The sequence below is a fragment of the Mandrillus leucophaeus genome, unplaced genomic scaffold, assembly GCF_000951045.1.
Source record: "Mandrillus leucophaeus isolate KB7577 unplaced genomic scaffold, Mleu.le_1.0 Scaffold327, whole genome shotgun sequence".
Taxonomy (NCBI): domain Eukaryota; kingdom Metazoa; phylum Chordata; class Mammalia; order Primates; family Cercopithecidae; genus Mandrillus; species Mandrillus leucophaeus.
The window spans coordinates 38,061-63,277 of NW_012103443.1; the positions used below are offsets into that span (position 1 = coordinate 38,061).

A 25,217-nucleotide genomic window follows, 5' to 3' on the forward strand; every position below is an offset into this window, starting at 1 on the left:
CCTCCCGAGTAGCTGGGACTACAGGCGCCCGCCACCTCGCCCGGCTAGTTTTTTGTATTTTTTAGTAGAGACGGGGTTTCACCGTGTTAACCAGGATGGTGTCGATCTCCTGACCTCGTGATCCGCCCGTCTCGGCCTCCCAAAGTGCTGGGATTACAGGCTTGAGCCACTGCACCCAGACTCCATCATCCCTTTCTAGCACACCACAGCTCCTTCTCCAGTCTTGGCACAGATGTTTATGTTGGGGTCTCTCCCTAATGGCTTATGACTGAATTGTTCAGCAAGAGAAGGGGAGGAGGAGGGGTCAAAAATGTTGATTAAGTTATCTTAAGTTCTCTAAAATAATGTTTTTTGTTTTTGTTTTGCTTTGTTTTTGAGATGGAGTCTTGCTCTGTTGCCCAGGCTGGAGTGCAGTGGCACAGTCTGAGCTTACTGCAACCTCTGCCTCCCGGGCTCAAGCGATTCTTCTGCCTCAGCCTCCCAAGCAGCTGGGACTACAAGCATGTACCACCATGCCCAGCTAATTTTTGTATTTTTAGTAGAGATGGGGTTTCACCATATTGGCCAGGCTGATCTCACTCCTGACCTCAAGTGATCCGCCTTGCCTTGGCCTCGCAAAGTGAAATAATGTTTCATTCGGAGGATCACCTTTCTAATTATTATAATGAAAATTAGAGCAAAAATTAGAATTTGACAAACATAAATTACTTTATCAGAATGTTTTTATATTAAATAAGATCACATTCTCTGAACAACTTTCATTGAATAATTAAAATCAAACAAGAGACTAAAGAGTTCATATTTATTCAGATGGTAGCATGCTGTAAACTATCAGTTATAATATTATCCTGTCCTTTCTATTCTCGTATTTGATTTTCTCACTAAATATGGCACTGGTATTTGGGTAGGCTGAATCTTTACATAAAAGTAATTATAAAATATGTTCTGTACAAAGCAAAACAAAATTGTAAAAAGAGAAAAATCAAAATGTATGATGACCTTAAATAAACTTATATTTATAACTTGATTTTTTTTTCTTTCTCCTTTAAATAGAGGAGTCTTCATTTTGGCTTCCCCTATATGGCAACATGTGCTGCCGACTAGTTGCCCAGCCAGCTTGTATGGCTGAGGATGCATTTGCAGGATTTCTTAATCAGCAGGTTAGAGGACTTTAAATATCCTACAACAATTGTAGCTCTACTTTAAATCTTAATATACTGGCGGTTGTTTCACCTTCTGATACTGAGAAATATTTTTTAAGTCTTTTTTTAAATGTCAATTTTCTAAATGTTATCAGATATAAATGGTAGGGGATGTGGGGTGAAAAGAATGACAAAGCAGGGAGGGATCTACTGCGATGTTGATGGCTAAGGTGCTACCTCTCCATGCTCCTCTGCTTCATTAATAGCAGCAACAGGATAATCAGCAACAGAGGGCTCCTTGTGGAAACTGATGAGGTCTGCTCAACACCTTTCGCATAAAGGTCTTTCTGGCAGACAGCGTTTGGCACGGTTTAGGACTCTGAGCTTCCAGAGCTGCCTCTGTGCCACCTACTCCTGATTTATTTATAACCATAGTTATTTATATTCAGTAAATAATTAATTGTGAACTTCAATGAATCAATAGCTTTTTCTAAAAGATTCCATTAGGAGGAAAGAAAATTTGCATTCTAACAGGGTAGTTGACATTTTCCGATGCTCTGAGAACAGTAAGGGAAAATAATATTTTGAATATATAGAATTGTTTTTATAATTTTCCTGAGTCATTTGATGAATTGCCATAGAATTCTAAGCACTAATTTTTAATCAACTAGATTTTCTAAAACACCATTGATCTATGCTTTTATGTGTGTAAAAGTTAAGTGGTGGTTTGTTGCCTCCATTTCATTTAATGCCTTTAAGAATTCCAAACTTTTCTTCTCTGATATTAACATACTCTTGGATTTGGGGCAATTAACCTTTTGTATATCAAATTAATGGATAATTCTATCACATTTTAAAAATTCTAAATAATTTAACTTTGATAAGTATTTTGATGAATTTAAAGTGATAACTTAAAATTGATAGTCTCTTGATTTTTTTTTTTTCCAGCAAATGGTAAAAGGTCTGATTAGTTGGAGAAGGCTGTATTGTGTTTTGCGAGGAGGTAAACTCTATTGTTTTTACAGTCCAGAGGAAATTGAAGCTAAAGTGGAACCAGCTTTGGTAGTACCCATTAACAAGGTAAAGGAAATGCTATTTTTAGAAAAAAAGATACATCTTAGGAAGTTTGTTTTTGTATGTGCAGTTTACATTGTTGTTGTCTTATAAATAAAAGAGAAGCAGTGGTAAAAACAGATTACTTCATAAATATGATTTAATCTGTTTCTTTTTTTCTGTTAGAGCTTATCTGTTATAAGAAAATGTATATTTCCTAAGAAAACATAGTAATGTACATCTATACCAGTAAATAGGTTTTAAAGCAGAGAATGTAACTCCGCATTAACGGTATATTTAAATTTTTTATGAATTTATTTAAGAGATTAAACATAAATTGTTTAATTGTTTAAGCTCATGTTATAGTGATGCTTTTTCTAGTTAGTATTCAAATGAAGCCATAAAAAGACATTCTTGACTATACTTCCTGATTTCTTATGGGATTGATGGGCAATTGTCCCATCTTCTGTCAGAATAGAAAAGCCTGCCAGTCCATTTAGAATAGTTGAGTGCTTATACTGCATTTAAAAAGTAGTACCACACCACCTAGAGAATTTGTCAAGTATATGTATAGTGGTTTGATACAAAGGAGACTATTGAAATCTAGCTACAGTTTTTTCATCTAGAATCCTATAGGACAACTTTTCAGTATAACGCAGACTTAGTTTCTTCTACTTCACGGTCTTAAATTTAGCTTTGTCTATTATTCAAGTCTAGCGTTGATTAGAGGATTTTTCTTTCCTTATTTTTTAGAGCATTCGTACTCTAGAATAATTGCATTTCTAGACCGAAATATGGTTTTTGCCTCTAGGCTGCCCCTAATTGTTTCTAGTTGTTCTACTTTGCTTGTGTTTGGCGTGAAGTGTGTGATAAAACATGAGGCATCACATTTGTTCTCCTTATCTTTGAAATTATCCTTTAAAGAAGAATGTAAAGTTGTGTGTCCTTTTATATAATAGCTGTATTCCTGAACAGCCGTGGGTACCAGTCTACTAATCTATAGAGACTTGAGTTTAGTTTCATGATCTTTTCCAATAATAACATTTTTGTCTATTTCTATTCTGCTTTTAGAAATTACATTGCTTTTTACCTACAGGAAGTCTTTTAGTGAGACCTTTTATTATATAAATTCACCTAATTTAACTGTTTTGTTTAAACTGTTTTGTTTTGACAAAACAAATAAGGACATAATACCTCAGTATTATAATGAATCTATTTTGGCTTAGAAAATTAGGTTTTTGAAATATATAATTTTATTAATGAAAAATTGACCTGCTCACTTTAGTCTTTTGAAAATTTCATATGGAAAAACTGAAACAGAATAATGAACACCTGTATACCATTCATCTAGACACTTCAGCTGTTGTTAACATTTTGCCACATTTGTTTTCTCTCTAGTTAAAATTTTTTTCGGAACCATTTTAAAATCAGTTGCAAATAACAACATTTCTTCTCTGAGTATGTTAGCATATTTCTCCTAAAACCAAGGACACTTTTTCATAGCCATAATAGTATTGTGATGCTCAAAAAGTTTATGGTTGATACTTATTAACTAATATACAAAAGAAATTGCTCTAATTGTCCCCACAATATCCTTTCTAATTTTTCTTTATTGTTTGATCCAGGACCTCATCAAGGATCATGTACTGCATCTGGTCAGCATTTCCTTGGATTCCTTTCATCTAAATTGTGCCCTTCACCTTCTGCCTTTATTTATTTATGCCTTTCATTACACTGACTTTTTTTAAAAGTCCAGGCCAGTTTTCTTCTTAGAATTTCTCCAAATCTATATGTAACTAATTATTTCACTAGATTCAGCTTAAATAATTTTGGTAAAAGTTCTATGTATATGATTATGTCTGATTTGGCTTTTACTAAATAGCTGAGGAGTAAAAATGAAATCCTAGTTTTTTTCTTATATTTTATACCATATAATATTCAGTCATAAAATAAATTAAAATGTAATCTAAACAAATGATATTTTTAAAGTCATTTGTTTTATTTGAAGACAGTCTTGAAGGAATTCAACTCGCCTTATCTCAGCCCTTTAAGATAGGCAAAGCAGGTATGGCAACCCTGTTTTATAGGTACAGTATTTGTTTTACAAGTGAAGAAATAGACTTAGAGATCAGATAGGACTTTCCAACTAGTAAGGAAGATTATATGGCTCACCCTTTTCCTAATGAGTAGGAAAAAATAGATAAAAATTCATGGACTGTTTTTGCTATTTCCTCATAGGCATACTGCTAGACTAGATTTGGAAGGCCGAATTAGACTTTTTCCTCTCTTCATATCACTGTAAATCAATTTTGAAAGTTAAAAAGTAGTTGTAAAATGAGGTTCTGAGCATGAAGCCACAGTAGACTTATAGGCGATTGCTTAGACATGTGTGGAAACTTTATGATTTAAATTTAAGAGAACATTTATAATAAAACTGTGTTATTGTAATCAGTGTGTCTGTATTTTCAGTCTGATGACAAGGATCTAATTCCAGAAAAGTGGTGACAATGTTTATATGGCCTGACTGAATTGACCTTTTTTAATTGATTTACTTTTCCTTGTGGTAATAAAGGCTGATGGCCAGGTGACTAATGAGATTTTGTAGTCAATCAGTGTCATTGTTAAGATGACTGAAATCAGCAGACTTACAAATTCCAGTGTTTCTTCCACAATTGGCCATTACATATCACAGGAAAATTATTAATTTAGTAATTTGTATAGATTTAGCCTTGTACTTAAAGACAATGTGAGCTACATTTGACCTTGAGGACTGGTGACTCAATTATCTCTTCCATTGTATATAACTTGTATCTAAAGTACAAAAGAGCATTTTAAAATTAGAACATGAAATAAGAGTTTATGTTGGAAAGATATATTTATTATTATTATAGATTATAAATAAATATAATTTAGTTGTTAATCTCAAAGATAAAACTGATGACGAAGTATTCTGTTTTCCTTCTTTGCAATATTGCCATCTTAATTTTCTCCAGTGTTGGTTTCCTGTGTTTTTCTCTTTAGAAGCTTTTTTCTCTTTGTAGTTCTTACTTCTACCTCAAGCTTCCTTTGAATTTTTCCATTCACCTGAAAATTTCCTATTTAATAGTGAATTCACTGATATTCTTATTCAAAAAATCAAGCAGTATTCCAGTCAAGAAATATATTTGTTACTTCCTAAAACATGACTGTTATGTAATTATTTTTCCTTTTAAAGTAATTTTTGTTTTTGCTCAACTTACAAAATGATTCAAATGTACAGAAAAGTTGAAGAAAAAAAAACTATACTGATGGCCCATATACATACCACCTAGACTCAGCAGTTAACATTTTGTCATATTTACATTATCTCTTTGATTAAATCTATATTTTTTGATGACCCATTTGAACTTAAGACTTTGATATCATGATACTTCATTCCTGAATACTTCAACATGTAACTCCTATTAATAAAAATAGGGGCCTTTCATATATATACATAATCGTAATACCATTATCACAGTTAAGAAAATTAAAAATAATTTTCTTATGTCACCTAATATTCAGTCCATATTCAGATTTCCCTGTTTTCCCAAAATGGCCTTTTAGCTCAGGTCTTCAGTCCAGGATTATTCAGGGATTATGCATCCTCTGCAGTTCTTCTGATTTGTAAATGAGGTCTGGAGGCTTGATTGTATTTATGCAGAACATTTTTATTAGAAGATTTTATGGTTGATGACAGACAAGTACTTTATAGAGCCTCCCGTTAGGAGACTCATGATGTCAGGTTGTCGCCACTGCTGGTGATGCCCACTCTCCAACATAAAGTAATCTTCCCTCTTTACAACTAGCAAGTAGTCAGTGAGGAGACACTTTAGCACTGTGTGACTGTCTTGGTTTCCTAACAGTCTTTCACATAATGGTTTTAGCCACCTGTGATTGTCTTTGCCTAAATCAGTTATTACACAGGAGATTCTGGGTGATTTTCTCATACTACTTTCCTTCTACATATGTCCTTCCTTTTGGCATTCTTTTCGTGCAGAAGTTTTTCTTATAAACTGGGGGTGAATTACAGTCTCTTGTGAAAAGGCAGGATAAATACTTGATATATTAATTGCCAATTTTCAGGGTAAGAAGTTGGTCTCATGTATTGGTGTTGCACTGGTATTGGTAATACATATTGGAGCTGATATTATCTCTCCAGGGGTAGCAGATGAGTGTTATCTTCCTCCCTGCGCTACCTTCACTGTCTCATATAGTGATAAATTCATAGGTGTTTAATCTATTCAATGTTTTAAATTACTTGGTTTTTAATTTCTAAGGTAGATGTTTTGATTGTTTTTCTTACCTTGCAGATTTGTAAGGGAGACATGCTATTAGCATTTTCTTTTTGGTTTTTTGTTTGTTTGTTTGAGACAGGGTCTGGCCCTGTCACTCAGGCTGGAGTGCAATGGTGCCATCACAGCTCACTGCAGCCTGCACCTCCCAGACACAAGGGATCCTCCCTCCTTAACCTCCCTGGTAGCTGGGACTACAGGTACATGCCACCACACCTAGCTAATTTTGATATTTTTTGTAAAGACAGGGTTTTACCATGTTACCCAGACTGGTCTCAAACTCCTGGGCTCAAGCAATCTGCCTGCCTCAGCCTCCCAAAGTGCTGGGGTTACAAGTACGAGCCACCACACCCAGCTTTTTAGTATATTCTTTTTTTTTTTTTTTTTAAACTATTTATTTATTTATTTATTTATTTTTGAGATGGAGTCTTGCTCTGTCGCCCAGGCTGGATTGCAGTGGCACGATCTTGGCTCACTGCAACCTCCGTCTCCTGGGTTCAAGCTAATGTCCTGCCTTAGCCTCCCGAGTAGCTGGGATTATAGGCACCCACCAACATGCTAAACTAATTTTTGAAGTTTTCTGTGTACCCTGTTGGTAGTGCCTACAAAATGGATAGCTACTGACCTGTAACTATTATTTACCTAAAAGTTTTAATTACCCCAGAATTTTTTTTTTTTTTTTTTAAAGTAGAGATGGAGTTTCACCATGTTGCCCAGGGTGGTCTTGAACAATGTATTCTAAAATAAACAAAGGATAAAAACCAGTTTGGTATTTTCTGATACAGCAGGTAAGGATCAAATAAAACTTTTAAGAATAGTGTTTCTCAGCTGGGCGCGGTAGCTCACGCCTGTAATCCCAGCACTTTGGGAGGCCAACATGGGCGGATCATGAGATCAGGAGATCGAGACCATCGTGGCTAACAGGATGAAACCCCATCTCTACTAAAAATACAAAAAATTAGGCATGTTGGCACACACCTGTAGTCCCAGTTACTTGGGAGGCGGAGGCAGGAGAATCTCTTGAACTTGGGAGGCAGAGGTTGCAGTGAACTGAAATCATACCACTGCACTCCAGCCTGGGCGACAGAGTAAGACTCCGTCTCAAGAAAAAAGAATAGTGTTTCTCTTTTAGTTTTTAGTATATTTCTAATGGTTGGTCTCTAAGATCTTTAAGCTTAATAATGTTAAACATTAAATACAAATCAGAGTTTTTTTGTCCTTTGGTTGTCTTCTTTTCTCATGAAAATAATTTTCCTTAATGCTACTTTAAAAATTGTTTGAAAACATAAATTTCACAGTTGCTAAGGTATATAAATAATAGTTCTGTTATTTAGATCACAGGATCTGTTCTCAAGCTATAATTCTTGTCCTTCTAAATGGCATTTCCTGTAAGGCTAAGTTAGTTCATTAATTTTCATAGGGAGCCGTCTGTGGAAATAGTCACATTAAGGGAAGAAAAGCCTAAAAGCTTTTCCCCTCCTATTTTCAATCCAAATTTGAAAGGGTGATTTACTTCAAAGCGATTGCTTCAAATTCAGAAAACTTCACAAGAATGTTCTTGAGCAAGACATTCTCAATAACAGGTACTTAACTGAATTTCCTACACATTATAGAAAGCATTTTGTTAACCAAAGCTTTATCTATTGTCAATAGGGTGAGGAGTGTGATGGTTAAAAAAAAAAGTGTGAGTCTTTGAGATCAAGCCTTCTCTTGTTTTAAATATTATATACATCATTCATTTTAATAAAATCTGTACTAAACAAGTCAATAATACTACTTACTGTAGTAGACCTTGGTTAAATTGTTTTGAAAATACTTTTTAACTATTATATTTATCATAGACCCTAGAAAGCAAAATTATTATGAAGCACATGGGATTTTAATCCAGTTATGTTAGTTTCCTTAATATCTAATCATATCAACTATTCAGATTTTTAAAAGTAAATATAACAAAATTAATTTTTCAAACATTTTCCTGTTGGAGTTTACATCTGATTTAATTAATATAAATTTAAAATAATTATATTAAACTGATACTAATCATACTTCATGGCTGATTTAACTTATAGCTGTGGATTACATATTTCAAACATTCCTTGTCATATATGTGAAGGTATCCTTTTTTGTCAGTAGAGTGTATATAAAGTCTAAAACTTGTTCTTAGCACCAACATTTTGTCTTCATTCCTGATTAACAGGACTTCAGATGAAGCACTTTTCAAATAACTCATTTGTCTTTACAGCATGTTTGTAAGGAAGATGTGAAATATTATCTGCATTACAGACAAGAAAGAGGCATTAATAATAGACTGACTTTGGTTTTTGTGTTTGTATTTTATTTTTTAATTGTTTGCTTTGGAAAAAAATTCAAGGTAATTTATACATAGAATAATATAGATGAACCCATTTGTACTCTCACACATTGCCCCCACATTACATATATTTTGAAGCAAATCCTAGAGACCATATCATTTTGCTTGTAAATATTCCAGTTATCACCCTTAAGAAAATTTATGCTTTTATATATAAGTTGTCATATGTAGATATAATTATGTGTAGTTAATATATCGTCAAAAATCCCAGCAGTCTTTAAAATCCCCAGTCTCAATTTTTTTAAGTTTTTTGAGTTAGGATCCAAATAAGGGCCACATATTATGGTTGATTGATTAGGTCTTTTAAGTCTCTTTAGAAAAAGGAATGCTTATACATTGTTGGTGGGGGTGTAAATTAGTTCAGCCATTGTGAAAGACAGTGTGTTGATTCCTTAAAGACCTAAAGACAAATACCATTCGACCCAGCAATCCCATTACTGGGTATATACCCAGAGGAATATAAATCATTCTGGAGATCATTATCCTTAGCAAACTAACACAGCAACAGAAAACCAAATACCACATGTTCTCACTTATAAGTGAGAGCTAAATGATGAGAACACATGGACACATAGAGGGGAACAACACACTCTTGAGGCCTATCGGAGAGTATGGAGGGTGGGAAGAGGGAGAGGATCAGGAAAAATAACTAATGGTTACTAGGCTTAATACCTGGGTGATTAAATAATCTTTACAACAGACCCCTGTGACGCAAGTTTACCTATGTAACAAACCTGCACTTGTACCCCTGAACTTAAAAGTTTACTACTACTACTAATAATAATAATGAATATGTTAGCTTATGTTTACTCACACCTCAAACTCCCCCCTTCACACACACACACACCATGCACAATGTATTTGCTGAAGAAATTGGTACTTTATCCCACAGGGTTTTTCCATAGTCTGGATTTTTCTAGTTGCATCCCTGGGTTGCCATTTTTCTTTTCTTTTTCTTTTTTTTTGAGATGGAGTTTCGCTCGTGTTGCCCAGGCTAGAGAGTAATGCTGCGATCTCAGCTCGTTGCAACCTCTGCCTCCCAGGTTCAAGCGGTTCTCCTACCTCAGCCTCCCTCGAGTAGCTGGGATTACAGGCATGCGCCACCATGCCCAGCTAATTTTGTATTTTTAGTAGAGATGGGGTTTCTCAACATTGATCAGACTGGTCTCGAACTCCTAACCTCAGGTGATCCACCTGCCTCTGCCTCCAAAAGTGCTGGGATTACTGGCATGAGCCACCGTACCCAGCCTGCCTTTTTTCTTACATTTTTGGATCATATTCAGATTTCTTCATTGATTAGTAAGAATACATTTTAGGAAGGGTCATATACTTTCATCGAGAAGCATATCATATATCTAGGTCTTCCACTCATTTTAACAACCACTGATGAGCATCGTTTAGATCCTTTATTTCATTAAGGATTGCAAACCGGTAGCATTTTTGCATTGCTTATAGCTGGAATGTCTACTTCATCAGCTCTTTGGTTACCCTGAAGTACAATTCTTAACAGGGAAGACAGGATACGTGCTTGGGTTTTTTTGTGTTTGTTTGTTTGCTTGTTTGTTTTTTCCCATTTATATGTCAGTTACCAAAATAATGAGATAGTTTCCTACCGTCTTTCACAGGTGACCAATGAGTTAGTGTTTAAATATCATTATGAATTTTTGGATTTAAAAGATATGTCATGTGTCTGTCCATTGCCATTGCTATTCTAATCGATGTTCTAATTGTCCAATGTTTGACTGGTAGAAGCCCCTTAGAGTTGACTCTTGAATCCTTTTGACGTAACCCTAGGAATCTTAGATTTCTGATAGGACAAGATGTTCCAGAATCATCTTATACATTTCCTGGCCCAGGCTGAGGGTCAGTCATTTCTTCAAAAAGCTGTTTCCTTTTTGTAGTAAAGAGTATTTAGAGACCATAATCTGGGTGCATTTTTTAGGGTTGTATCATCAAAAGGAACATAAATAATTTATAAATCTAGTCCTATTCTAGTAATTTTCCATGTACATGGAAATGAAGAGGTGAAAGGAAGTACAGTTTTAATTCAAAATAATAATTTTTAAAACCTAAATGAAACTTCCCTGTGACTTTAGAGTTTTTGTTTTATTACAAAATTGACTTCCCAGATTATGTTTTTATTGATATCACTTGGCATTCTCTAAGTAACACCACCATCTCATGGAGTGAAAAATTGCAGACTGACAAAAAGCAAACCCAGCTACAGATTAAAATTTCACAGTGAATAATCTCAAATCTATTTACAAATCAAGGAAAGTTGGCTATAAAACCTCCTAGATAATTAAAGTTTTGAGATTAGCAAAAACAATACAGGAAAACGCTGGGCTTAATAGAATACTTCTCACAGAACATGCTTCCTCATAAAGAATTGGATTGGAGATTATTTCTAGGATCTGGGCCTTTTGGTACAAAATTTTTAAATCATTATTTGAGTTGTTCTTTTCCTATTTCATTTGTTTATTCTTTAAATATTTTTTAGCCATTTACTGACTACTAGGCAATATTTTAGGTGGCAGAAATATGGGGGTAGGCAGGGAATTACCAAGTTCCTTGTTTTCATACCCTAAGAGGAGATACTTCCCTTATGTAGACACATAAACCCATAAATAACAGTCCTAAAATTCACCTTAGTGTTTTCTAATCGCTCCCTTTTTTGAGAATTGAAGACCTGAGCACTATTGTAGATATTTTCCCACACTGAAAAAACAACTTGCATGAACTGTCTGACACACTGAGAAACTTTACTTGTATTAATCACTTTTTCTTCGACATGCGATTTTTTGGTTAAAAGTTTTCCATTAAATTATTTTGGATAATAACATATAGAAGTTAATTCAAATTCTGCATTTCATTTGCACCTTTTAAAAACCTCTCATGTTTTAAAAATGTAGCAATATTTATGGCTACCAGAATTAATGGAGTATATACAGTAGTATTTATATATTTTTGCATTATATTCTCTTAGAAGGATATAAATGATTGAGTTCATCAGATTTTCTATGTAGTGGTTTCATTTGAAATGAAACCTTGGTAAAAATATCCAAATTCATCGATAAAAATCAAATTTCCCTTATTTAAAAATTGAATCCACTTTAATCCTTTATACAAAAAGTAGTCAGAAATGTTTATCAAAATGGAATTGGTGGAGGGAAGCACGATTTCAGTAACAAGAATACTTTTTATTTTGTAATACAACAATAGAGGGTTTTCCCCCACTATGATTTAACCTTTGATTAGTCTGATAAGAGTAGCATATCAAAGATTCTTCCTAGAGCTTAAGTCATTCTCTGCTAGCTATAAGCTAAAACAAAGCTTATAAATAAGCTTTATATTTACAGTGGATGATTAGGTGCATCTTTGAGCTCCAAGGATACCATTTAGGGCAAAATCTGTTACGTAATAAAAATACTTACTTAAAGGAATTAATTCACGAAGTTTATTACCAAGCCATAGAAGTATAAAAAGACTCTATTATGATAAAATCAAGATACTGGGCATAAGTCCCATTACAGCCCTCTAAAGACACTCACATTCCTAGATTTCTGCAGTGACAGGATAGACTGTCTCTAACATGGTTGACTATCGTTATATTTTGTGATACTCTAAAGGTTCAAAGTTATGTTGCTCTTTATACAACATACATTTTTCCCCTGTGGTTTTTAAATAAGAATTTATTCTTTCAGAAAGGAATTCCTTGCGTAGTATATATGGTGTTCACCTGCCTGTATTTATCCATTTTTCAGGGAATGGATAGCTTTTCTTCCTAACCCTGCTACTTCTGTAATGACCACATAATATCCACATTATATGTATATGTAGGTTTTGGTGTGTGACTGTATAGCCTCTCTTCACACTTTACTCAGTGAAGAATTTCTTTCTATTCTTAATCAGCTTTTATTACTACCAGCCAAAATATTCTTGTCACACATTACAGTAGGCTTAACCATGATTCTCTTGAACCACTATGTACAGTGCAGTAGCCACTATCCCGTAGTGACTGTTAGACACTTGCAATGTGGCTGATCCAGATTGAGAGGTGCTGTAAGTGTAAAATACAAACTGGATTTTGAAGGCTTAGTATGAAAGCCTTCAACATATTTCAGATATGCTGAGTTACGTGAAATACATCATTAAATTAATTTCAGCAGTTTCTTTTTACTTATCATGGTTTTTAGAAAATTTTCAATTACATACGTGGCTCACATTGTATTTCTACCAGACAGCATTGCCCTAGAATAGTGTAAATGAATCATTATCTAGGCATCAAATCTCTATCTTTGTGCAATAGATAGTTCTGGTACAGACTTTATCCCCCAATATTCCTTGGTTAAAACCACATGTAGTTGCTAGCTTACCATGTGGCATGGCTGTGCCTGTGTGTGACTTGGGAATAGACTTCTCAGAATCTTGTAAGTGTAGAATCAATAAGTGTCATCATAATAGCATATCTAGTATCACTCAGAAAAAAAGGTTTAGACTGTCAGCGTGAATGAAACCATTGCGTTTGTGGTAGTCTTGTACTTAGCACTTTAAAACTAATTTTAACTATAAGATTATATTACTTTATGGATCTTTAGCTATGAACTTTGTAAATGAATGTTACATACAAAATAAATGTTAATGAGGAAAACCTAACTTTTGCTACAGTAAACACTAAGTTATGGTTTTACTGCTTTAACTAATAGCACTAGATATTATGCATGAAGATTAGAATAGGAAACATACTTTACTGATTATTTTATTAATTTGAAATATAGTTAATGTGTAATCCACATTACAGTTATGACATGCTGTACTTGTTTTATTGGAAATTTTAAGATGTATATAAAAGACAGCAAACTTCCACTTAAACTGAGATAGATCAAAACAGGGGTTATGTTTTAATATCATGTAATTTAGCATAAGTGCTATATATAGCATACTTTAAGACATTATTCAGGTTTTTTTATATAAGGCATTCTTTTTTAAAAACCTTCTAGATTGGAGTTTGAATATAAAAAATTCTCAAAATTACATGTTTTAAATTTCAAATGATGAGCAATAAGATCATGGTTACGGCCGGGCGCGGTGGCTCAAGCCTGTAATCCTAGCACTTTGGGAGGCCGAGACGGGCGGATCACGAGGTCAGGAGATCGAGACCATCCTGGCTGACACGGTGAAACCCCGTCTCTACTAAAAAATACAAAAAAAAACTAGCCGGGCGAGGTGGCTGGCGCCTGTAGTCCCAGCTACTCGGGAGGCTGAGGCAGGAGAATAGCGTAAACCCGGGAGGCGGAGCTTGCAGTGAGCTGAGATCCGGCCACTGCACTCCAGTCTGGGCGACAGAGCGAGACTCCGTCTCAAAAAAAAAAAAAAAAAAAAAAGATCATGGTTACATCAGGTGTAAATATGGTCGCTAAGCAATAAAACATTTGTTTGATCATTACAGAAATTTCCTCATGCAAAACCCCACTTTTTTTCTTAAATTTTAGGAAACCAGAATCCGGGCAATGGATAAGGATGCCAAGAAAAGAATCCATAATTTCTCTGTCATCAATCCTGTTCCTGGACAAGCTATAACTCAGATTTTTGCAGTTGACAATAGAGAAGATCTTCAGCAGTGGATGGAAGCCTTCTGGCAGCATTTCTTTGATCTTAGTAAATAGATATTTGGATTTTTTAGTTGTGTATATTTATGTAGCCTAAAAGGATGTGCACAGCAATCTTACAATTATAATCTTATAGTTTATAGCAAAACTTTTTTATGTTCTTGAAAAAATGGTAGTATATCATCAATGCAGTGATGCTTTTTGCTCTCAGTCTCTTTCCAGTGCCTGACTGACTATTGTGTAGTATATGTTTGGATTCTAGCATCTCTACCTCCTACTTTTTGAAGCTCCTTTGGTCACTAAAACAGTCAGATCATATTGTCTCAAAATGTTAGGATTTAACTGTTGAAGGCAATGTGTTTGATCAAAGGGATAAGAAGCCATTTGAGGAACAAAAAACTTTTCCAGGATAATGATGATCCTAAAATATTGAAACATTCAAGAGTCTCACTTTTGTAGCCTTCCCTTAACTCCAGATTCGTTACCATCTTCTTGGACATCATCCAGACAGGTTTTTTAAAAAACCATACACACATGATTTTCTCATCTCAATAATACATTCCAATGACATGGACATAAAAACAATGGGATGGTAATGTAATAGGACTCTAGTGTGTAAAATATATGAGGTTCTAATATTTCTCAAGGAGGAATTTTATCAACAGGAAAATATTGACTTCATAACAGTTCTTTGTGTTTACTGACAATAAGTCTAACAGCATATTATCATTATGTTGAAAACTTAGAATGTTGATAATATCTGTTTCTGATCAAACAAACCCTACTGATGGATACTACCAGTATTTTGTCTATTGAATGCTATTCCATAGAAAGTTGAGACATTTCCAAAAAGGAAATTATTTCTGAAACTCATAGAAATAATCCTAGGGACGGACATTTTAGGAATTCTGTTTTCTGGAACACTAGGAAGAAGAGGTAATACCTGCAAGCCCTCAAGTTAGAAGTTGGGGAAGAGGCAAGAAGGGGATCTAAATTTATGGATTATTTCCCATATAACAGATTATTTCATTTATTTCTCTTAACACTCTTGTGGGGTAGCAATTATTTCCCTTTGCTCTGAAGATGAGAAAACTTAGGCCTGAAGAGGTTTCTGGTTCACAGCATTGAACTAGAGGATTCCCTCCATGGCTTTCTTGGATTTTGGACTTGTTTAGGACTTGTTTTCCTTAAGTATCATCCCTAGAAACTCAATAAATGTTCAAATATTCATTTCATGCTTATCAGCGTGTACCACATTTATTTAGTTAAAATTTTCAGGCCAGGCACGGTGGCTCATGCCTGTAATCCCAGCACTCTGGGAGGCCGAGGCAGGTGCACCACCTGAGGTCAGGAGTTCGAGACTAGCCTGACGAACATGGTGAAACCCCATATCTACTAAAAATATAAAAATTAGCCAGGCGTGGTGGCACATGCCTGTAGTCCCAGCTACTTGTCGCTTGAAGCTGGGTGGTGGAGGTTGCAGTGAGTGAAGATCTCACCTGTACACTCCAACCTGGGCGACAGAGCAAGACTTGTCTTAAAAAAAAAAAAAAAAAAAAAAAAAATCGGCAAATCTCAGGTGTGTAACTTAAAAGACAAGAACTTCCTTGCTTTTGCTAATCATAGCTAAAACTTGAACCATTTTCCTAAATGCTCTGTCTTAGAGAATCCATGTTATAAATGACTATCTTATGTTTAGAAATGATTCTGGTATTTTTATTTTATTTATTTTATTTTTATTTTTTTGAGATGGAGTTTCGCTCTTGTTGCCCAGGCTGGAGTGCAATGCCACGATCTTGGCTCACTGCAACCTCCGCCTCCTGGGTTCATGCGAATCTTCTGCCTCAGTCTCCTGAGTAGCTGGGATTACAGGCATGTGCCACCACACCCGACTAATTTCGTATTTTTAGTAGAGACGGGATTTCTCCATGTTGGTCAGGCTGGTCTCAAACTCCAGACCTCAGGTGATCCGCCCACCTCGACCCCCCAAAGTGCTGGGATTATAGGCATGAGCCACCGGGCCCAGCTATTTTATAATTGTTATGTTCATAAAAACAGGGGGAGAGGTAAATGAAGGTGATAATACCAAAATCTTGTAGTCTAGATACCAATTACTATTAGATGATCATCTCATGCTTTCATTCTCTAGATTATGTGAAATAATTTATCATGCTAAAATGGGGATTTGAAGGAATAAGAATCTCATGACATTTTTGTACTGTCAGCATAATAAGTGATGACAACTTGGTCTTGGGTCTGGTTGCTTTTTTGGTATTTAATGCTTTTTTGCATAAAAACTGCCAACCTATGTAATTTTTAAAGTACAAATTCTATTTATACTTCAAAATTCAGAATTCATTGTGTATGGATATATGAAGCAAAGATGGAGGTATTTATACCATACTAAAAAATTGACTTGTACTTTAAAATTTTAACTTTCCTAGTGACAGGTGCAACCTCTTGTGATTCTGGTTGAAGTATGGTACATAGAACAAAGTACAGGATAGATATTCAGGGCAGAGTAAAGTAAGAGAAATTTAATATTGAGAGCAAATCTCAATTATTTGGCGCTATTTAAGAATAGAAAACCAGGAGGGTGTGATAATTAGAACTCAGGAGGAAACACTTATGGAAATGTATCTGTTTAGCCTGGGGAAGTATAGCCTCGGGTGGATGTTGGTGGGCAAGAGGGATGTAATAGCTATTTTTAATATTTGTGGGTTAACAAACATGTAAAAGAGGAGTGACGTGTTCTGGATGGTCAATAGGAGTAGAGCAAAGAATGAATCGAAGGTCAAAGATATCAAAAATTGAGATAGATTTGGAACATTAAAACTTTAAAATATTTAACAGTATAAATATTGAGTTACATTAAGAGCGTAGCATAAAAAATTATTTTGACTGGGAATACTATAACAGTAAATGATACTTTAGGAAACATCTTCATTATATAAATTGTTATGTGAACAAAACATACCCATTTAATATTTCATATTGCGCCCTTGTTTTCATGTTAGCATATTGGCTAGCATGTATAGCTATGCATAGAGATTTATTTGCTGGCAAAATCAATGGTTCAATCGTGAAGTCTTGACCCATGAACACATTTGTACCTCTGACTTTAGTAACACGTGGAATAATGTGGCATTATATTCCAGTTTTCATTGTAACTCGTATTCTGATACTAGTTTAACAATGAAATGCTTTCATTTATCAATACAGAGAAGATACTGTACTTTATAATAATTTTTCTAAGAATGTGACAGAAATGTGTGCCAGTTTAAAGTGTTTCATTATTTTTCCATTAGATACGGGTTTTTTTCCCTGCCCCCAAGAAGAAAAAAACTGACTTTTATATATTTATCTATAAAAGGAAGTGTGGGGAGGAATAAGTTATCAGATCTCAGATCCTAACATTCTAGAGATCAACCTTTGAAGCCTTGTACTTAAGAATTTACTCCCTTCCTCAGTTGCTATGTTGCTTATTTTGAAATTTTTACCATAATCTGTGCTTAGCATCATAATAAAACATACTGAAAGGCTTTTTTTGTTTCTTAACTAATGGTGGTGGATTTTAAATTTATGCATGTATTATCATATTACTGTAATAGTATATTTAACTACAAACAACAAAAATGAGTAATTTTATTAAACATGAAGTATCCTTAGTTTTTAAGTCATAGAAAAAAACCAAGTTGGATATTAAATATGGATATACAACATAGGTGTATTGCATTTACTTTTCTACTGGTATAAGATAGGCTGTAAGAAGGTGAACCCCAGTAACTTACTCTTATAAAATTAATATATAGATATGTAGGAACTAGCATAGTTGCTTTCCAGCATGCAGGTGCACAATAAGTAAGAAAAGATTAAATTTTTAGACATCACTCAGGAGAAATCTAAAAAATTTAAGACTAAAATAGTGTGAATTAAAATAAAAAATTAATGTCCACACTTAAATTTTAACTTAATAGTTGAAAGATTTTAGTCAAGAGTATTTTTTCTTATTTCAAATGCCTTTATTTAATGTGTCCTTCCTAAAACAAATTAGACTCAGAATTTTATTGAGTGATATGACTTTATAGTAATAGGTTTTTTATATACCTTTTAAAACCTAAATGAAAATATAGTGATTTTCTAAAGTTAAATGATTTTGAAAAGCATGACAATCATCTTAAAGGAACAGTTATTAAATAAATAACTTTTCTTTCTTAATCAAAATTTTCATAGTTAAAACCATTTTTGAGAACCTCACTCCTTTATGTTTTTTTCTATTTCCTTCTAGGTAACTATATTTCAGTTGATTAACCTTTCAACGTCTTGAATACTTAATGTTTAATATTTAAAAAAGAGAACCTGCACAAACTTTTGCAATAAATAGAAATTTTAAAGTAGTTATTAACCATTTAGTGAAATAGAGTAGTATTTAATAGCCTAGAGATTTTAGCCTAATGTTTGCATAGAAGTATTTTTTTTCTTTTTCTTTTCTTTTTCTTTTTTTTTTTTTGAGACGGAGTCCCTCTCTCTATCGCCCAGTCTGGAGTACAGTGGTGCAATCTCAGCTCATTGTAACCTCCACCTCCAAGTGATCCTCCTACCTCAGCCTCCTGAGTACCTGGGACTACAGGCACCTCCACCACCACACCCAGCTAATTTTTGTATTTTTAGTAGAGAAGGGGTTTCCCCATGTTGGCCAGGCTGGTCTTGAACTCCTGACCTCAGATGTTACCAGTCAGAAGAAACCTAGGCCTTCCAACTTGCTGGGATTACAGGCGTGGGCCACCGCACCTGGCCGAACTTTTTTTTTGAATAGATTACTTTTATGTTCAGAACTGGACTTTGAAATTATGGATAGTACTAGGTTTTTCTGCAAGCCTCCCTTAAGGAAGTGCTTTATTTATAAATTCACTGATTTTTATTCAAAGCAAAAATGTATTGCTATCTATTAAAAATGAAATACATATCTTCACATTTATGTTTTAAACTGGTCTGCCTTTTTTTCTGTCTGTCTTAGGCCAATGGAAGCATTGTTGTGAAGAACTTATGAAAATTGAGATTATGTCACCACGGAAACCACCTTTGTTCTTGACAAAAGAGGCAACCTCAGTCTACCATGATATGAGTAAGTGGTGTTTGTCTTTTCTGTGCTACAGGATAACAAAAACAACATTGTCCATACACACGCAGCTTATTCTATTGACATTAAAATGCTAAAATTTTCAGGGCACAATCAAAATGAATGAAAAAAGACTATGATTATAGACTAAGGAACTCATGTTTAATAGATGAATTAATACAGAATAATGAATACACATATTTTTCATAGTCTGAATGCTCAAGATCAGACAAAAAATTTAAGGCTTAAAATGAGTAAAGGCGCACTGAAAATAAACATTAGCTGAGTAGCTGATGAAAATTCTGAAAATAAACACTTGCAGATTCTAAAATGTCATCATGTTCAGTAATTTTTTTCTGTATTTTATTAAATTTGTTGTAAAGTAGTGTTGATAGATGCATATTAATGAATGGAAGCTTTCATCTCTAGCCAGAAAAAAAAATTGGTTAAGTTTAATACTTTGGAAAATTTTAAATTTCTAGACTCACTTTTATTCAATTTCCCACACCTTGAAGGGTGTTTATTTTTTGCCGTTGCCTCAGTAAATAATGTTGTGAACAAGAGCAAGTCAGTCTAAATTCTGTTTAATTTGCCACTAATGTACCTGTACTTACATTCACTTTAAAATGTTAGGTTAAAAATGGTACATTTGGGTTCACACATTTTAAAATACCAGTAATTCATTTAATAGACATTTATCTCTGTTATTTTATTTTTCCCAAGGAAAATTTCACCTACCACTCTTATTGCCAAAGTGGTATGAGGGCATTACTCTGTTCTCCTGGGTTTTTGGTTTTAAGCATTTTCCCTTTTAACAGAGACTTTGCTGGTCTACAGGAAAGAATACTCATCCAAATACAGTCATCCCAATATATATCTAGCTTTTGTAAAAAGGAAATCTCTTACCTAGCAGTTAGAATAAGGTTTTAAATCCAAGAAATGTTATCCCATATATACTTAATGTATAGAATTTTTTAGAAAAGGCATATAACTCCCCTTTGAAAGCTGGATTTTGCTGATTTATATAGGAATATATTTATACATGTGTGTGTATTATGTACTTTATATTATATATGTTTTTTATATATACTATGTATTATGTGTGTTTACATATATAATATATGATTGGTGCAGTGCATGATCTTTTTAGTTCTGGTGGTGTGGTTATTTTTACAAGTGAATGTTTTCCTTATCACAGTCTTTGATGACCATTATATATAGCATACTAGTTTGGAAAAGAAGTTATTCAGATAAAGTGCGTACTGGTTTTGAATTTTTTCATGTTTTTTTTTCTAAAAATTATTATAGGCATTGATTCACCTATGAAACTTGAAAGTTTAACGGATATAATACAAAAAAAAATTGAAGAGACAAATGGGCAGTTCCTTATTGGTCAGCATGAAGAATCCTTACCACCTCCTTGGGCCACACTCTTTGATGGTAACCATCAAATGGTCATCCAGAAAAAGGTACTGTCTCCTGCAAGTGAGCCATTACATGATGAAAAAGGGAAAAAGAGACGAGCTCCGCTTCCTCCTCCTGATAAACTTCCATTCAGCTTAAAATCACAGAGTAACACAGATCAATTGGTTAAGGACAACTGGGGAAAAACAAGTGTATCTCAGACATCGTCTTTGGATACCAAACTATCAACCCTAATGCATCACTTACAGAAACCAATGGCTGCTCCTCGAAAACTTCTCCCTGCCAGGAAAAATAGATTAAGTGATGGTGAGCACACAGACACTAAAACCAATTTTGAAGCCAAGCCAGTGCCAGCTCCAAGGCAGAAATCCATCAAAGACATTCTGGACCCTAGATCATGGCTGCAGGCACAAGTTTAGAAAACTCTTAATGATAAAACATTTAACAAAATCTATAACTGTGAAGCTTAATTCAGAGGCATTATAGAGTAATGTGTAAGTATATAGGTAAATATGATAGTGATTTATACCAATAATTAATAAGCTATTAGGTATAGAAAAACATTTTATAATGAAGAAATGGATTTCTCTTTTACTCCTGATTTTCAGAATGTGAGTGATTTTTCCAGCAGTGTGCAAGAGGCAGTTTCTAGACAATATCCTAATTGTTGGAAGGGTTAATTTATTCCTAAATTAGTACCAGGCAGTGAATAAGCCCTAGGCGGAATAAAGCATTAAAATTTCTTTTGGGGAGAGACTGTCTAGTAATTTAAAATGTGTTAAATATGAGCCATATTCTCATTGTGAGAATTTTAATACTAATGGAATGTTTCAAAGGTTTTATTCAAACCACAAATTATAGAATCCACCCAAGAAAATTTTCTTCTTAGCATTCTGGAATTCTCATCTAATGGTTCACTGGCTCTCATCTATTGTTTAACTCACTAGTTTATAGGCCTGACCTTTTAAATTCCTGGGATAAATTTTGGAATATTAAATTCTTCATCTTAAAGGGAATTTGTAATGTGCTATTCAAACTTGTTTCCTTGATGAGCCCTGAAATACTGTTGACATTAACTTTCATAAATGAAGCATAACACTTATTAGAGAAATGGTAGATGAAATACTCTTTACATTCAATTTTCTGTGTGTGGTGCTGATTTCCATTGTGACTTTGGAATTTAGGGAAGTGAGTAGCTGATCAACACCTTAAAATTCATTTAATACGTATTTAAAAAGAAGATGGGAGATTCAAAAATATCAGAAAAGTTGGCCATGGTAAATAATTTTCAGAATTCTTTTTTAAAATTTTAATTAGATTTCCTTTTCCTAGTAAGAGTTGATGTCTGCTAGCGGTATTTTTCATTAAAAGTCATATTCTTACAACAATGACATTGGAATCATTTCCATAGGAGGTAATTTCCATAGCAACTAATCATAGTGACCCAAACAGGATTATAAAGTCAAGTGAGGAATAAATACCAGAAAAATACCTTAAAGGAACAAAAAAATCCATTTTTTATAATAATGCTTTTTGTAAACAAGAGAACAGTTTTAAAAATCTAATCAGAATTTCCAAATAAAACAGTTTCCATCAGGTGTCAGCAACAGCACTAAAAATCTCAAATCACACTGAACCCTAAATGTCATTGCAAGAAATAAAAAATTAAGAATTAAATTGCTGCCCCGTGTATAATCTCGAGATCTTTTTAAAGCTAGGAAGAACTCTATTTGGATCAGAACTACATGATTACAAAGTAAAATGAACACTTGACCAAAAAACCACATTAATTTAAACGGAGCCTTTCATTATTTTCAGATAGCAGGGTCTTTTTCATTTATAGAGAATGATGTAACTGCCAGGACACTTTTGTGTTTGCCCAGGACTCCTAGTAAGTATTGAATCGTGAAGGGAGTGATGATAACAAAAGGTTTCTTGTGACTGGTAACACCAGGACAGACACAGGTTTGGGTGAGAAGAAAATACTATATGCCTGCTTGATGGCATATAGAGATCATCACATGTGTGGAAACCTTAAAAAGTGGATATAATTTTCTAACTAGAAGGCTCTCGTAAGTTTCTGTTATGATTGCCATTTCAATAAATGACATTAAAAATCTAAAGGATAATGTTTGAATTTTTGGTTATTTTTTAAAACCTCATTGCTGTTTTTGACAGCATTTGTGATTGTCATTGCCACTAAATTATTGAGCTAGAAGATGCTGCAGGCAAAATTGTTTCTGAAGCTGGCATCTAAGCATTCTTTTTTTTTTCCTAGTTGATGCCTGCCTTTATTACAAATCAGTATTAAAACTTCCAGATTATATTCTTGTCATTGTTCCTCATGCAAATAATAGCAGGAAGGATTTAAGTTGTATAAGAAAAAGAAAATATTCATATAGAAATTACCTGGCAGTTACGCCCTCAGAGCAGAACTTTGAAACAGGTCTGAAGCTCTTTTTACCTAGAACCATTTAAAAGCCTGAGCAAGGACCACCACCTCCTCCCCACCAAATTACTCAGTCTCTTTCTGGGGAGGCCTAGCTTACTCTATGTTACAAGTCTGAAATGGGCCTGGTGTGGTCAGCTCCTGAAATGCTAATTTACCTCTTCCCAAAAGAGTGTAGTTATAATACGAAGTTGGTTATTTTCTTTCTTTCCTTTCTTTTTGTCTTTGTTTCTTTCTCTGGCACCCTCTCCTCTCTCTCTGTCTCATCCCCCACTCCCACTTTCCCTCTGTCTCTCCTCCTTCCCTTCCTTTACAGTTATAAAAAAAAAAAAATCTAAAAATAGTAAAGCACTGGGTTAAAGAGTGTTTCAAAAGAAGTGTTTGTTTTCTCATTTCTTAAACCAGAAGTTTATGACAAAGAAATATGCCATGTAATATGAAAGCTGCTTCAGCTTTTTATGAGCTTTCACATTCCTTGTTTGTCCTTTTAATTTGTTTCTTGATATATGAAGACTATAAACTTGAAGCAAAGAGTTAGCTGTCAGCTCTTGATAATATAATTGGGGAAATAGAATAGATATTTTATGATATGATAATTCTGATGATCTAAAGATAATGTCTTAGACAATTACATTTACATTTCAAGCTCTGGGATATAAATTACGTATTCAGCATTAAGATAGTATTATTTTTAATTGCTACTAAGTGGTAACTTTTGTATTTTAGTATCTTGCAAGGGCAAAAAAGACATTTTTAAAATTCTAAATGCATACCTCCTAAGGTAAATAGTCTTTCAAAAATATCAGGCATGCCAACTCTTGCTGAGTTTTGTTAAATCCTCCTTAGCTGTCTGCAGTGCCCCCTGACTTCTTTTAAATGGTTGTGAATATATGTGGAAAACTAAATCCATTTATTATAAATGCCTTATCTTTACCCTTTGGGATCCTACTAAATGCATTTTACCTGGTACTATTTATTAAAAATGGAAGCTGTCTTGAATTAGAGACACCTCACGTAAGGTAGGTTAAGCAGTCAAGTATTTCTTTAGGCTTATGTTGTTCAGCACCTCAGCCACCTACTGAGAAGTTAATTAATTCAGTCCAAAATGAAATTATAGGGCAGTTTGGTGCAATTTATGTTAAATGCCATTTGAATGTAATCACCTGTGTTACCACGACTGAGGTACAACTGTACTACATGGACAGAATGCTGCATTGCACCATGAGCAAGAACTGCTCTGCAAGAAGAATATTTGTCCCTGTGGTCTGAATTTATCAAAACTCATTTTCTTGTTAAAGAGTGAATTATCAAATAGTAATTAAACTTTAACTGATGACCATTTATATTCTAGTAGCTATCTTCACTGTTAGTCTTAAATTATAATGTAGACAAAGTTGACATTTTCCCCTTACATTTCAAAGGCATTATTATTTTTAAATGTTTACATATGTTTACATGTTTGTGTGTAACTGCTTCATTGCTATTAATAGTTAAATGAAATCTGCTGGCCGGGCGCGGTGGCTCAAGCCTGTAATCACAGCACTTTGGGAGGCCGAGACAGGCGGATCACGAGGTCAGGAGATCGACACCATCCTGGCTAACACGGTGAAACCCCGTCTCTACTTTAAAAAAAAAAAAATACAAAAAATACAAAAAAACTAGCCGGGCAAGGTGGTGGGCGCCTGTAGTCCCAGCTACTCGGGAGGCTGAGGCAGGAGAATGGCGTAAACCCAGGA

At 34.3% G+C, this 25,217-nt stretch overlaps 1 protein-coding gene across 1 annotated transcript in view; it reads left to right on the forward strand.

Annotated features, from left to right (window-relative positions):
• The window catches only part of RTKN2 (rhotekin 2), a gene marked incomplete at its 5' end in the record, with an annotated part of 49,926 nt that extends 27,217 nt beyond the window's left edge, over positions 1 to 22,709 (forward strand). The window contains 5 exons of the mRNA XM_011988339.1: positions 1,054 to 1,160; positions 2,091 to 2,222; positions 14,372 to 14,537; positions 19,506 to 19,613; positions 20,916 to 22,709. Coding sequence (XP_011843729.1) covers positions 1,054 to 1,160; positions 2,091 to 2,222; positions 14,372 to 14,537; positions 19,506 to 19,613; positions 20,916 to 21,451 — 1,049 coding nt within the window. The remainder of the gene's footprint in view (positions 1 to 1,053; positions 1,161 to 2,090; positions 2,223 to 14,371; positions 14,538 to 19,505; positions 19,614 to 20,915) is intronic.
• Between the last annotated feature and the right edge of the window lie 2,508 nt (positions 22,710 to 25,217).